The sequence below is a fragment of the Caretta caretta genome, chromosome 1 (genome assembly GCF_965140235.1).
Source record: "Caretta caretta isolate rCarCar2 chromosome 1, rCarCar1.hap1, whole genome shotgun sequence".
NCBI classification, from domain to species: domain Eukaryota; kingdom Metazoa; phylum Chordata; order Testudines; family Cheloniidae; genus Caretta; species Caretta caretta.
The window spans coordinates 133,580,797-133,596,877 of record NC_134206.1 but is presented as its reverse complement, the minus strand read 5'-3'; the positions used below and the strand labels follow the sequence as shown (position 1 = coordinate 133,596,877).

The 16,081-nt window shown below is 40.3% G+C and overlaps 1 protein-coding gene across 4 annotated transcripts in view; it reads right to left on the bottom strand.

The window, feature by feature from the left end:
* The window catches only part of WWC3 (WWC family member 3), a 174,680-nt gene that overhangs the window by 19,649 nt on the left and 138,950 nt on the right, over positions 1 to 16,081 (bottom strand). For 3 of the 4 annotated variants that reach the window (XM_048860547.2, XM_075131228.1, XM_075131230.1), the window contains exons 11-15: positions 14,885 to 15,459; positions 7,211 to 7,331; positions 5,927 to 6,004; positions 4,545 to 4,631; positions 2,900 to 3,092 (exon numbers count right to left, since the gene is read on the bottom strand). In XM_048860547.2, coding sequence (XP_048716504.2) covers positions 2,900 to 3,092; positions 4,545 to 4,631; positions 5,927 to 6,004; positions 7,211 to 7,331; positions 14,885 to 15,459 — 1,054 coding nt within the window. The remainder of the gene's footprint in view (positions 1 to 2,899; positions 3,093 to 4,544; positions 4,632 to 5,926; positions 6,005 to 7,210; positions 7,332 to 14,884; positions 15,460 to 16,081) is intronic. The other variant, XM_075131229.1, reaches the window with a different exon arrangement.

Here is a 16,081-nt window from a genome sequence, read left to right as displayed (position 1 = left end):
GGGCAACAAAGAATGAGGGATGAAGTGACCCTAATGAAATGTTAGCCTAATTCACCCATCTGCAACTTATGCCTTTATCTAGCTAGCCATGGGACTTTATATTTCTATGCTATGAACCTACCAGCAGGGGTCTATTTCATTGAAATGGGTTATGTAAAAAGTATGGCTTAGATCTCTCACAATACAGGTTGGCTGAAGAAGTGTATCTAACAGTACAGTAAGTTAGTAAATGTGTTCAGAAATTGTAATTTAACTTTAAGCAGATTTTTAAAAAAAAGACTTAATTAGAAAATGTGTAAAGTATTTATTTTATTTGTTTCCATGCCAAAAGTTCCCTAAGGCTCTGTTTGAACAAGTGGACAAGGGACAAATGATTGCAATGAACAAAATAAAATAACATATTGGGAAATAAATTATGGAGACTATAACAATTTTATGTCAATATTGCATACCACAAAGTAAGACACGATTCATTTGGTATATTTGTTGCATCATCCAAAAAAAAGGACTGTCTTGTTCCACAGCTGATATTTATTTTGGCTCAATATTAGAGAAAGAAACATCTTTTGCAGATACTGACACTAAACATCAAAAGGTGGAGGGTTCTATTAGAGAGGTTTGTATTTGTTTTTTAAAGACACAAACATTCCTCCAGAGTAAGCTCTGATAGAGACAGATTAGTTAAGTCAAACAAGGACTGCAAGATGGAAGCTATACAACAACTTTCATATCTTTACTCTTTCCTATATCCGTGAAATATAGGGCTATTTGGGAGAACATTTCTTAGATTCTCTCTCTTGCTTAATCAAGGCCCAATTGAGCTTTGAATCTTTTCTGTGGGAAAATCACTAACTGGGGTGGTACAGGTGAAGCGAAGGCAGCCATCAATGGTGGCACAGAAAGATGAATAGGATACATGGATCAAAGGCATGGAGAAGGCTGTAATCTTCTTCTTGGAACAGTTTTCGGAATGATAACACAGGAGATCACCACTATGAGTATGAAGGACCAGTTCACAACGAAAAGAGTATATAAGAAAATCCATTTTCAGGCCACTAAGAAAGGATGACTTGTATGCAACACTTTGAACTGTTCTTTTGTCAATCTTTGGTGGCAGCAGCAACTATAATTCTTTTACTTTTTCCAACACAATAACTTTCTAAGTAATAATATATTATTAGTATTCTTAATCGACCAAGTCTCACAGGAATCTGTGGACCAGCATTCTATTCATTTTAATAAGGCTCTGCATTGAAAAAGTGATGAAATACAGACAGTCCTCAGTCTTATGACACAATTGGTTCCTGAACATTGCGTCGTAAGTCAAAACGTCGTAACTCGGAACCGCAATCCACACAATTGCGGGACCAAGTGTTGTAAAGTATTGTCGTAAGTCAAATCAGGGTGTCAATTCAGAAGTATTGTAAGTGCCGTTCGTCGTAAGTCGAATGCTGTGAAGTCAAGGACTGCCTGTAACACCACAAATATACAGCAGGTAATATTAAAATTTTGGCATTCTCCAAGACAGGGGTGGGCAAACTACAGCCTGTGGGCCGGATCTGGCCCATCAGGGCTTTGGATCCGGCCCATGGGATTGCCACCCCATAGCGTCGCGGGCCCCACCACTGTTCCTGGAATCGGCCGGCACCACGTCCCTGCAGTCCCTGGGGGAGGGGAGTCAGAGCGCTCCGCGCGCTGCCCTTGCCTGCAGGCACCGCCCACCGCCGCTCCCATTGGCCAGGAACAGGGAACCATGGCGAATAGGAGCTTGGGGGAGGTACGCACAGGTGAGGGCAGCATGTGGAGCCCTCTGCTACTCCCTCCCCCAGGGGCCATAGGGACATGGTGCCAGCCGCTTCCAGGAGCAGAGCATTGCGGGGCCAGGGCAGGCAGGGAGCCTGCCATGGCCCCGGTGCGCACAGCTGCCACCCCGAAGCTGCTCCAAGTAACCGGCGCTGGGTCGGAGCTGCACCCCGAACCCCTGCTGCAGCCGGCACCCCAACACCCTGCCCTGAGCCCCCTGCCGCACCCCTCCTACACCCCAACTGCTTGCCTTGAGCCCCCTGCTGCAGCCCACATCCCTGCTGCACCGAACCCCCTGCCGCACTCCTCGCTGCACCCCTGCCCTGAGCCCCCTCCGCACCCTCTCCTGCGCTCCAACCCCTTGCCCTGAGCCCTTTCCTGCGCACTACATCCCAACCCCACATTCATGGCCCTGAATGCAATTTCCTCATGCAGCTGTGGCCCTTGGGCCAAAAAGTTTGCCCACCCCTACTCCAAGATCTGTAATACTCTATTTTTAGCTAATTTCTTTGAACATTTAGAGAGGGATTTTCAAAAGTTCCTAAGTGAATGAGAAGCACGAGCTCATTGACTTTGAAAATGGCTTCTGAAAATCCCATCCTTAAATTATATTTAAATTACAGGCAGTCCTCAACTTTACGACGTTCATCTTATGACGAATGGCACTTATGACACTTCTGAATTGACACCCTGATTTGACTCATGACCACTGGTTTTGACTTTACAACGCTGGGCCCTGCAATGAAGTGGATTGTGGTTCCAAGTTATGATGTTTCGACTTATGACACAATTTTCAGGAACCAATTGTGTCGTAAGTCCAAGGACTGCCTGTATTTCTTGTTAGTTAGACAGACCTCAGACAGACAATTATACCAGTTATTCTTGTTATCTACATGGAAAAATACCCCTGATGATGACTACTCCAAAAAGATGCTCTGTATCAATACACTCCCTTCAGATTCCAGCTACATTTCTCTTATGCTTCAGAAAAAAATCAGTCCTTTTGGTGTCCTTTGCTGATACGGAAGTGACTTTTATTAAGGAACTTAGAGCACACAATACCATTTTTTTTTTCCAGGAAAAATGGACCATTTACCAAGAGTTCTTCTTGCTGCTGGTGGTCAACTGAACAAATATACAGCTGCAGCGATTTTAATTTCAATGCACTTGAATGCACCGGGATTCGGAAAACGTCATTAAATATTAACGGGGTTTGGAATTCCAAAGCTCTGGAGCAGTAAGTGGTAGGTGTGCCTGACTCCAGTGGAGGTAAGTAAACTCGAACATGTCTGGGAACAGAAAAACAAGCAAAAACCAGCACAACTGAAATAAAGAAAGCTAGGTTCAAATTATTTTTTAAGTTTCTAAAATTTAAACTGAACAATAAAAATAAATGTAATTTCTACATTACCGACACACGCTTGCAACTCTTCATTAATGGAGTTTAGTCTTGCATTCGTTAAGTGAAAAAAACACAAGGTTGAGCAGTTCTTCCACTTTCCAACTCTACTGATTAACCCGGAGACATTACAATATAGCTCTTGTTATTGTGTCCTGTTGACCCCCCCTCCCTGCCCTCTTGGAGTTTTGCTGGAGAAGTGAGGCAGGAGGGGAAGAAAAGAAAGGTCACGGAGGGTGCCTTACGATTGACAATCCCTTACCTGCTTCTTTCACCGATGAAACTCCAAGCCCAAATTAGTAGTCACTACCTTTTAGGATGACCGTCACTATACGTGGCTCTCTTCAGAGACTATGAAAATCTCTCTCATTACATAGGAGCATGCGTTAAACAATACAAGATGATCCTTACATCCCCTTCTATTCCCAAGAAAAACAAACCTTTGTATTCTATGTATGGCAGCAGACTAACATTAGGACAGTGACCCAGCTTATTTTGAATTATTTTTAGCTGTAGCTTGGAGGAGAGGGGAAAGAACAAGCTTTATGATCAAGAGGCCTTATGTTAATTTAAGAATCCCATTGGAATGATTTACTTTACAACGCTCATAACAGTTCTACAGTACTTAAACTTTCCAAAGTTTTCAGGCAAGTTCATTGGGCAGAAATAAAAGCAGACACCTAATTTTCATGGTCCCGATCGTTTGTCATTAATTTAGAGATATATTGTCAGCTAAGTTTCATCTGATGTTTAAATACAGAAATATAATTTCTGTAACTTTGGGTAAGAAATATTGTAAATACACCGAATTAGAAATGTAGGTATATGTTCTATATATTGTGGCAAAGAAATGGAAGGGATGAATTGTCATACTATTAGACCAGATGTAGAGAGACTATAATTCCTCATTCTGAGACTCTGTCAGATAATTTCTTTGTTAAAATTAGTTTATCTTTATGGATTCTATCCCAAATGGTCTTTATAGCTGCAAAACCTACAGAAGTACACAGTGCTCCTGGGCTTTACAGCTGGATTATTACAATTAGCTAAGGGTCATAAATCATTACTTATGCGAGTAAAGGTTGCCATGACTGGGCCTCTAAGACAACTATTTCCTTAATGGTCACTTGTTAATGTCCCTGAATATTAACACAATGCAACCTGCCCTCCCCACACTCCCCCAACTAGATGGATATAAAATTACCAACATTTTCACGCTTCCCCAAATATTGTACCATTTTATACAAACAGCATGTAGCCAGATTTATTGCACATTTGTGGTTGGGGCACAAAATAAGCAATGATCTGTAATAATCAGACCTTTAGTGATATTTGAGCTTACATTTTGCAGCCTTCTTTCACAAAGACACCAATAAAGTTCTTCAGCTGTAACACATGGACTAGGAGACATTCACATCCACCATCATGCCTGGAAAAATAAATTGCCTGAGTAAGTTAGCAGAACTCAGTGTTTAGCTTGCCAAATTTGGAGGGAAGAATACAAATGTTACAAGGAAGAAAAACAGCTATGTTCAGAGTAAGATAAATCTTTTCTGTATATGCGGTTGAATGAAGTTAGTTAAAATTCTGTTGACATCCAGTGTGATTCTGGGTACCACATTCTGGTAAGAGAAACACAATATTATTACAATACTACACTAAAGAACCTATTAGAACCAACAGCATAAGAATCAAGTACTATTAAATTAAAAGAAAAAATCTCATCCATGCTACCACCCCTCAGCTACAACTGGGGCTTACCTATCCACAAACATTGTATTGCTTTCATTATACGGCTATAGTTAGAGCAGTACAACCACCTTCATGTAGATGAGGTTGTATCAGCATGAAGGTGCGTTATGCCACTAGAGCTCTTTTCATATGGGAAGGGGAATAAGCTAACACAGCTGTAAGGCACCTTTATACTGATTTAACTGCATCCACACTAAGAGTTGTACCAGTGTAACTAGATTGATAAAAGCATCTGCATCAGTTGCAGTTTGCCGTGGTCTACATTCTTTCGCTAATTCATGCGCTGTATAAATAAGAGTTAACTTTTTCATGTCAACATTAATTTGGAAACTGAACAAACAAGTTAAACCTATTAGCTGAGGATCTGTGATGCACCTCTTAGAGAGACGGAGCAGAACTCATAGCCTCGGTGCAGGACTGCTCTGCAGGCTGACAGGCCCCTGGCATAACACAGACTTGGTGGCCTGTCTAGGTGCCTGTGGCTGCCATACAGGTGGCAGTGCTACCTGAAATCCCTTCAGCACGGTGTGCTGTGACCAGCCCTCCCCCCAGTACCAGGGCTTGCAAGGGGATACTTGAGAGGCAGCCTTAAACCGGTCTTCCACTGTGCCTTATGTGACACTAAGGGGCCAGAGAAAGGATGATGATCTCATGTACTGAGACAAATCCTCATCATCTTACTCACACAAGAATTCCAAACAATGAAAAGGATACTGTTGAAACAGCTGGAAGGATGGAAAAGTGCGGCAAACCAGGTGCTCCTTTGCCAACCAAGGTAGAGGGAACTGAATGGAATGCCTGATGGTAGTATTTATATACTTCAGTGGTTGGTACATGATATCCATTAAGGGCCTGGGTCATGCCCACACCCAGCTACCACTGCCCTCAGTGTTCAACGCTTAACAGATAAGACCCGAGAAGGAGAATCCTGGTGGGCAGTATCTACCAAAGAACCCAAGTAGCATTACTTACAGGAATCCAACATGTATTTGTGGTTCTTCACTACTAGCAACAACATCACTGTAAACAGGGTCTTCAACATCCTCATTCCTACATGGAAAAAAAAAAGCCAACTGTAAATTACACGCTGATTTGGAGGGGTTTATTTTATGATTAAAATGGATATATCCATTTAAAATGCAAAAAATGGATACAAGCTTTGTGACTTGTTTTGTGACCTGAAACACTGCAAATCAGAAAACATGGGAAAAGCTCATTAGGTAATCTAGGGTATGTCTACACTGCAGTCAAACACCCACAGCCGGCCCGCATCGGCTGACTTAGGCTTCCAGGTTTCAGGCTGCAGGACTATAAAACTGTCGTGTGTATGTTTGAGCTTGGGCTCCAGCCCAGGCCCTGGGACCCTGTGAGTGGGAAAGGTTCCAAAGCCTGGGATCCAGCCCGAACCCAAACTTATACACTGCAGTTTTATAGCTCTGTAGCCCAAGCCTAAGTCAGCTGGCACAGGCCAGCCACATTTGTATTATTTAGATGTAGACATACCCATAGTTAGGCTCCTGCCACTACAGGACATTCAGCTATATGTTCTACAGTGGTTACGCTAGACCAGTGTTAAATGATTCAAGGAATGGGCCTTCTACAGCTTCTCTGGAAAAATTATTTCACAGTCCAAGAGATGTCACTTTTAGAATGATTTTTTTCCAGATATTCTTTCCTTGATTGCTGTTTTACAGTGTTTACACACTTGTATATTGTTATACATGCTCCCCTTAATCATCATTTGGCCAAGCTATACATTTTAGTTTTACAATTTTCCACAAAAATCAATTATTCCTTCCTTTTAATCATTTTTGTTTCCCTTCTGTTTCCAGAACTGTAAATAGTATTTTGTAGAATAGTGTTTTCATGTTGATAAAATACAAATAGAATACATGATGACAGATGCTGAAATCAGAAAAGTGTTAGGATATGATGAGACAGCCAAAATAATTCAGCAAGAGGAAAAAGCAGCATTTTACATGTAAAAGGGAAAAAAATCTTATAGGTTGTTAGGAGAGGTACAAGGTGGAAGTGACATAGAACACCTGTGAAGATGACAGTGGAATGGCATGTAGTCAGCCTCCATTCTTTCTAAAGTGTTTTAACCTAATATTCTTACATTATTAAATATTAGGCATTATCACATAACCGGTAAGAAAAAATTATACCCATTTTAGAAATTTACAAACTATTTTTGCAGACTTTATGTGGTAGAAAAAGGACATTTCCAATTTATTGTGCATTTATACACCTGACCTTTTGCTTAAAGCTTCAAACACGCCACTGTCACTAGCCAGTGAATAATCGGATAGACATGCTGAGACTCGCCTGGCTCGCCTCGCCGACCTTCTTGCACTGTCTTCGCGTAGAGTTACGGCTACAATGGACGGCAAAAAATTAAAGAAAGTGTCAGGTTGCGATAATCCCTCACAATGCACTACATAAAAAGCAAATTTAATCCCTCTTAAACAGCCCAAACAAACATACAGTTGATGTAAATACAATTACACATGCTGGAACATTATTGCAACTTAGAACAATATATAAAATGGATTGGAGTTACTTTGCTGGAGAATTTAGGAAGGATGTTGATGGCTAATTTCTCCATGACAAGATAAAATAGAAACTGATCTCCTCACTATGCAATGTATTCCTGAGAGAACCACCACCACCAATGGGGTAAGCCTTAAACTGCCTCAACCCCAGCATGTATACACACACTATAGCCTAATATTAGGATTTACCTATTAACCATCGATTTATAAATGTGTGACACACTGGAAATATCCATAATGCCTATTTCTTTTAACCTAGCTAAAAAGTAAAGATTTAGGAAGGAATTTGCTGTTGGCAGTATGGGGATGTTATTTGTTTTTAAACATTAATTCCTCAACCACAAATCAAACTGCCTTAGTCAGACCATAGTAGCAGCTTCTACTTGCAGTATGAGGCACACTGTCAAAATGGACCTGAACCTGACAAGCAGAGGTGGGTGACCCTTTTTTAAAATAAAAAATAAAATTTTAAAAAAAAAAGATGAATTTTTTTTAAAAAAAATTGACATTCCCCTTCTCCTCACCCTTACAAGCTAACTCAAACAAAAATAGTATGGGCAATCACTTTCATATCATAAGGTACATAACAGAATGTATGCAAAATAGTTTTGCATATACAAGTGAGTATTGCAGTGTAGAACCTCAAATGGGCATGCACAAGTGACAGTGCTCAAGAACTGAGTGCAAAGTTATGCACATTCAAAAGGCCCTGTACGTTCTGAAATTCCATCTCTTGAGTCTCTGAGAGATTTACTTAAGTGTTTCCTCATTGCACAGGTATCGCACATGATCTTTCCAAATTTAATTTCCCTTCCCTCAAAGGCAGAATTAAAACAGAAAACAGGAAGCAACTAAAAATGTTTTAAGGAAGGTGAGTAGTGAGATGTGGCATTCACAAGTGGGGTAAAACAGAAACATATAATTCCCCTGTCTATCCATGCTGTGATATTTCAAGGGGTGGTTTTGAGGTGCATCAAACTGCAACAAGCAACCCTTTCAGACAACTGTGTTTTTGCACATGCATGGATGGTAAGGGACAGTACATTGGAAAAAAATGACTAAAGCATACAGCCTATTACTATGGAGAAAGTACACAATGTATACTATGACAAACAGAAAGCACAATTAGTTAATAAGTGCATCCTAAAGATTAATTATTTTAATGAATGGCAGTAAAACATTAATATTCACGATGGATGAAAAGCACCGCACAGTGCAAAGGGCCAGCACACTGCTGGGCATACGTGATGCGCAGGCCTTGGGCAAACCCTCTGCACTAAGGTGAATCTCAGCCCCTTTTGAGGGCAATATGAAGAGGACCGCGTAATTACTTATGTCATGCTCACGAAAGCCTTCAAATTACTGCATGTGTGCAGCTGCTGGTTTTCAAATATCAGTACCTGCTGTCACCAGAAAACTTTGGTCAGGATTAAATTAATCATGTGTTTCAACCTTCTACTGGACCACTTCACAATGGAGTTTAGCTATCACCTAAATCAATGGGTCTCAACCAACGGTACATGTACCACTGCGGGTACGCAGTGGTCTTCTAGGGGGTACATCAATTCATCAAGCTATTTGCCTACCTTTACAACAGGCTATGTAACAAGCACTAGTGAGTACAAACTAAAATTTCATATTGAAAAGGACTTGTTTATACTGCTCAATATACTGTACACTGAAATATAAGTACAATATTTATATTGCAATTGATTTATTTTATAATTATATGGTAAAATGAGAAAGTAAGCAATTTTTCAGTAATAGTGTGCTGTGAAACTTTTGTATTTTTATGTCTGGTTTCATAAGCAAGTAGTTTTTAAGTGAGATGAAACTTGGTACAAAAGACAAATCAGACTCTGGAAAAGGGTACGGTAATCTGGAAAGGTTGAGAGGCACTGAGCTAGATGACTTACCTCATTGCAAGCCTGATATACGTTACAAACTCAAATGTTAAGAAAACAATGTATTTTGATACTTGCAAAAAGTGAAAAGACCTGTGCAGAATCCAGAATTCAAACAACTAGATGCAAGAGTATCCAAGTGTTTGCCTTTGTGGACTGATAACAAGCCATGTTTACCCTCCTCCAAATCTAATGTTTCTAGCTATCTATATCTACTTAGGAAATTTAGACCTTCAATCAGGAGCGTCCCAATCTCTTTCTAAATCAGTAGAAGTGTCTTTGAGCTTGAAGAAAGAATTAAGCTCTCCTGGATCATTGCTTCCCATCTTAATCGTCCAGTAAAGATCATCATGCAACAGAGTGCATCTCAACCTTACCAAAAATACAAGCAAACTTCTCATCTCCAGTTAATTAGAGGAAGCAAAGGACTGAAGAAACGATATTCAAACTATGATGATGTTTGCATAATACCCCAATATGAGGCCTTCAAGATGGCGTGTGACAGTGAGATTTTTTTATGCTACTCATTTCATTTTTTCGCTTGTCTACGTGAAAAAGTAGCATCAGCATAATTTAAGGTGTGAAATTAAAGTAGTACATTTTAACCGGTACAAAAGGCTGGATGGGCACTCTTATTTTAGTATAAGAGCAGCTTACTTTGGATTAGTTTAAGTCAATTAGGAACAGTTTCAGCTAGATTGATATAAGCCACTTTTACATCACAAAGTGTCCAGAGAGCCTTTTGCACCAGTGTAACTGTATTAGTTTAAACACCACCTCAAGTTACACTGGTGCAATTTTTCACTACATGGATGGTTTGTGTGGATATAGGAGACGAAAGTAAACCCTGCAACCATAATAGGCACTTTGCAAGCTCTCTGTTTTGGGCTGTCATCTTTTGGAAATCTGTCTGATACAAAAAATTGATCTCAAAATGCAACATGGTGAAGTCATGAATAAGTAATGTTACAACAATGTTGCAACTTACTAATGTTTTGCTTGCTGCCTGGCGGCCACGGAAACACCTGATAATATCAGGAAAATCCCACAGAATTTGGGATAGGTAGCAAATATCAGAACATGACTTTGATTAGAAAATCAACGTGAAAAACAGCTTGACAACCAGAAAGTAACACCTCTGGTTTTGGATCTCATGTAATGGGATTTACCACTAGTTTTAGTCAAAGTTGGAAACTGGAAAGTTTTATTTAAAATAAAATTTGGTATTTCTACTGTAGAGGCAGCATTTCATCTTTTACTATCTAACTCCGTATCTTAGAAATTTGGATACAAAATACTGACCTACACTTTCAGAAATGACTCGTGATTTTGGGTCAGCTGATACACCTTAAACAGGCCTGGTTTCAGAAAGTTCTGAGAATCCACTATCTGAAAAAGTGGACTTTTTAAGGTGTCTCAAACTAGCAGTTAAATAACTGAGGCACCAAAATCACCAGCTACTTTGGAGACTGTAACCCATGTTTTATGAACTTGAAGCGCTGTGTATCAGCTCAAAATGCATTTTAATAGCAGAGTTAAACAGTCTCCAGAAAATAAACTTATAATGGAGACACAAACAGACCCTTATCTGTAATGGTACTGTTGGGTATTAGCAAGATATAATAAAGCTGAAGCTTACAGAAAAGTTTTTCTGAGAAGTCATCCGCAGCCATGAATATAATGTTTAGTGGATATAGCAAAAACGTAAGTATCCCATAATAATTAAACATATACAATGTGATACCAACTAAAACCAAATGTAGCACAGCCACCCTCTTCTCCACATGCAAATCATAGAGAACATACACACCACACACAAAAAAACACGCTAAGCATTACAGGCAAAACCAGCACAATAAGTAATTCCAGGTTCACTTACAGTGCATTTTTCTGCTGTGTGGCATGAGAAACAAGATATAAAATGAAAAGCACACGGTGATAAATCATTTTTTTATACAAAAGATTAGACATTAAATGGAAACTTTATACCTAAATAATTGTATCTGGATCTGAATTTTCCCCAAGTTTGGTAATGTTTGGATCAAGGAGTTTAACTTGGCCCATTGTAGAGATAAGGGCTGGCTGTGAAATTTGGATCTAAATCCAAACTTCCCCAAAGTTCAGGGTTGTAGATATGGATTTTCTGTTTGGTTCCCTCTCTACAAGAAAACAAAATATTCCTCTATATTTAAATGAATATATAATTTAAACTAACAAAAATCATATTAATGATGGAAGTTCTTTAAATTAAAATTCCCAGAAGAGGAGACAGGAAAAATGTAAAAGTTTAAAAACAATGTTCTATTCAGATGTGATTTTTCCCCCTGTGATCGTTGCAAGCCTCTTCCTGCAAGTGAGATGAATTCCATGGCTCAGTCGGGTTCTTTTTGTACACATCATAAAATCACCATATATTTTAGCACAATTCTTAGTATATTCTCAGGAGAGATGCCAGACTGGAGGAGCAGCAGAGGTGCCGGTCAACACTGAGGGGCATAAACAAGACATTTTGTGAAGAAATCTTGCATGCTGGCTACATGCAGTAAACAAGGGACTGTTTGCTGGGACTGTTAGTTTCTCCCCCACTTCCACGAGTAATAAAGTTCATCAAAATTACTACGCACTTTATTTTATTTGAATATTTAAGAAAGTTGTTTGAAGTGTCAGAATTAAGATTTGTTCCCTGTGCATTTATGCTACAACACCAGTAGGTGGCAGCAACCAAACACTTTGAACAAGAACTTAAAACCAACAAGCTAGCTTTAAGCCCCAGAGTTCCAATCTGTGGTATATGTACCCTGTTGGTACGTGAGCATCATGTTCCATCAGTTCACTTCACAACAGTTCTTCAGGTGATATGTGAACCAATAAAGTTTGAGAAATGCTGCTTGAAAACGGCTGCTATGAAACAGAATACAAACTATCCAAGTCAATCAATTTACAGAGTGCAAAAGAGTCAAGAGCCTTGGCAAGAAATGTAAAGGGGAACCATTTTTTCCTAAATAATAATTTTAAAATTCACACATTAAAAGCAGCTCAAGAGAACACCACCAGAATAATTCTTTGGCCTTGTACTGTTTTTCTATTTCCAATGTAAACATTGCATGCTATACACAGCGAAGAAATAGGTGACCACAATGGAACAGAAAGCGCTCTAGTGACAAAAGCAGAAGACAATGTTTAAATGAAAGAAAAGAGAAAAGACAGGAAAGAAAAGTTCATAGGGGGTGGGGAAAAGAGCTTAACTGAAGCAGCATCCCAGCCCCACTACAGCCTTCCTTATCTCAGCACTCAAATCAGGTCTTAATTTCTAGGAACTAAGTTTAAGCAGGGCCCTACCAAATTCACAGCTGTAAAAAACACGTCACAGACCTTGAAATCTGGTCTTCTCTGCGAAATCTGGTCTTTTGTGTATTTTTACCCTATACTATGCCATATTCTTTTACCCTATGCCTTCAGAGCTGTGCGCTGAGAGCACGGCGGCTGATGGTTGGGCACCCAGCACTGAAGCCAGCATCACTGCCAGCAGCAATGCAGAAGTAAGGGTGGCATGGTATGAACACATCTGCAAAATTTGCCATTTATGGTGTGACCAACCCACAAAAAATGTGTGATTTCTCCAAGATTTAATATACCCCTACATATTCAATTTGTGATCCACTATAGCCTGCAGCTCCTTTTCACCAGCGCTACCCCAGGGCCAGTTATTCCCCATTTTGTAGTTGTGCATTTGATTTTTCCTTCCTAAGTGTAGTACTTTGCGCTTGTCTCTACTGAATTTCATCGTGTTGATTTCAGACCAATTCTCTAATTTGTCAAGGATGTTTTGAATTCTAATTCTGTTCTCCAACGTGCTTGCAACCACTCCCAGCTTGGTTTCATCTTCAAATTTTATAAGCACTCCATTATCCAAGTCAGAAATGAAAATATGGAATGGTACCAGACCCAGGACTGACCCATGCAGGACCTCATTAAATATGTCCTCCCAGTTTGATAGCAACCATTGATAATTACTCTTGGAATATGGTCTATACCCACCTTAAACCAATTTAATCTATACCATATTTCCCTAGTTTACTTACGAGAATATCATGTAGGACTATGTCAAAAGCCTTATTAAAATCAAGGTACATCATATCTACAGCTCTCCCCCTGTCTCCCGTTCCCTCAATTCTAATCCCTAATGCCCCACTAATCCCTCAATTAGTGGCCCCCACTAAGCCAGTAACTCTGTCAAAGAAAGAAATTAGGTTGGTTTGGTCTGACTTGTTCTTGAAAAATCCATGACGACTATTCCAACTCTCGGGCCCTTTAGGTATTTACAAATTGATTAATAAATTTGTTCCAGTATCTTTCCAGGTATTGAAGTTAGGCTGACTGGTCTATAATTCCCCAGGTTCTCTTTGTTCCCCATATTAAAGGCAGGTATTATGCATGCCCTTCTCCAATTCTCTGGGACCTCACGCATTCTCCATGAGTTCCCAAAGATAACTGGTAATGGTTTATATGTGGGGAGCACCCATAATGAATGACCTGTTGTGATCATTTGCAATACAAGTGGAATAGTACCTATTTCAGGACAAATGGTATATATTTTTGAAAAGTGTGTTGTGGTAACCACAGATTTTAGAGTAGAGTTATTGTAAGAGTATAACTGCCCTTCCCTTCCTACACTTCAAGATCTGGAGACCCCTAATAGTCTCAACCAGCTCACTTGTTCATTTTCCCCCTAAATTCCTGTATGCATGTCAGTTCATGTAAACAGAATAAGTGCTGGGTGGCACCCATCCACCCCAATTCTGGCCCAGATAACACTCACACATAGACATTACATACTCTGCCCACACAAATCAAGAAATACAGTAACATCATAGACTTACAAGCCAGTTGTGTTTGCCTGCCTCATACAATTGTAAAACAAAAGGGTCTGATCTGCATGAACCAGGTAGATTTCAAAGGGGTAGTTACTGCTGTTACTTGTATTCTCTCATTGTTTGTTCCTAGTTCAGCCAGTTCAGGTTGTATCCCCATTTTCCTCCATCAAACTTACTGCTATTACTGAGTGTGTTAAGCACACAAAGAGAAGTGATATCAGCTGGGGCACAGTCTAAGACTCTTCAGGTTCTCTCATTCAGGAATTTTCCTAAGAAGTAAACACGCAGGCCTGGATTTTTTAATCAACAAAATTGGCATATTTTCAGAACAGTCCTGAAATTTCCATTATCAATTTAAGTTGAAGTCTAAAAAAATTACTACACACACACATTCTCTGCACTTCACCTTTGAACAAAAATATTTTTTAGTTTACATCAGTTGTAGAATTGTTTTTTTTTAATTAAATTAAAAAATAAATCAAACTGATAGCAGATGTGTATCCTCTATTATAATGCCATGCGTACATTTTTCTTGTGTTTTTCATTATCCCTTGAAGATTAAAAGAGACAAGATGGTAATGAAGAAAACAAACTCACCTCCACCAGTTTGGATATTTGCCAGGTGTGGTCCCATTTCTTGCAGTCCTTCATCATCCGCGGGGTAAGCAGGAGTCTGTGATGAAGTTGTTCCTTGGGTATCATCGTCACCCAAAACCGAGGCCTGAGCTCTGCGCATTTCTAGGGCTCCTACTCCCGCTATCTCCTCAAATCCTTCTGACATCTGGGCAAGTGGAGAATCCCGAGAAGCAGAAAGGAAGGGGGTGTCCAGAGGGGAACTTGGAGGGGACAGCGATGACAAAGAGGACCGTGATGACAGGGATGCCAGGGATTGAGGAGTATCCAAGGACCTCCTTTGTTTATTGAAGTTACAATGCCCAGTGGGATCAGAGTACTGCACATCTTTACTGAGAGAATCAAATGGGATCAGGTCAAAGCGTAGATGTTGTGCATAGTCAGTAACACTGTCTGATTTGTCATACTGTGGGAGGCCATATATGTCCGTGAAGCTGACAGAGCTTAGAGACCCTCTGCTGGACGCCAGTGATCCTCGGCTGGATGCCAGTGATCCCCTACTGCTGCCAGAAGACATTGTGAGGGTGCTAGCAGACAAACTAAAACAGAGAACGATCCATTAATATATGAATTATATAGCTAGGAACACAACATAGATAGAAAAATAACCCGTGTTAAGGTAGAGGATTTTACATGCATTCAGCATTGTAATACTTAGGTTAAGGGCCATCTTTCTTCTCCTCCCTTGCCTTAGGCATAAAGGTGATGAAAGTAGTATAAATGAGAACCAACTTAGGTCAGCATGCCTAAAAAGGAGAAGTGGAGCAAGAAGGATCACCACATCCCTTTCCTCAAATCTGCAGATGGCTCTCTGTGGGTTTTGGTGGAAAGGTGGCCAGAGAGAGGACTGGTGAAGGAAAGTCATAGATTCATGGAGTTTAAAGCCAGAAGGGACCATTAGCTATCTAGTCTCAATTCCTGTATAACACAAGCCATTTTATTTCAATCAGTCGCTTCTGACTTGAGTCCAATAACTTGGTTCAAGAGGAGTGGGACATCAGCAGAACCAGGAAAGTGTCATTCTTTACAGCAGGGATCGGCAACCTTTGGCTTGCGGCCTGCCAGGGTAAGCCCCCGGCGGGCTGGGACCTGTCGTGTCCACAGGTTTGCTGCGGGGCTGCGGGAAGCGGCGGCCAGGACAACCCTTGGGCCGCATCGCTT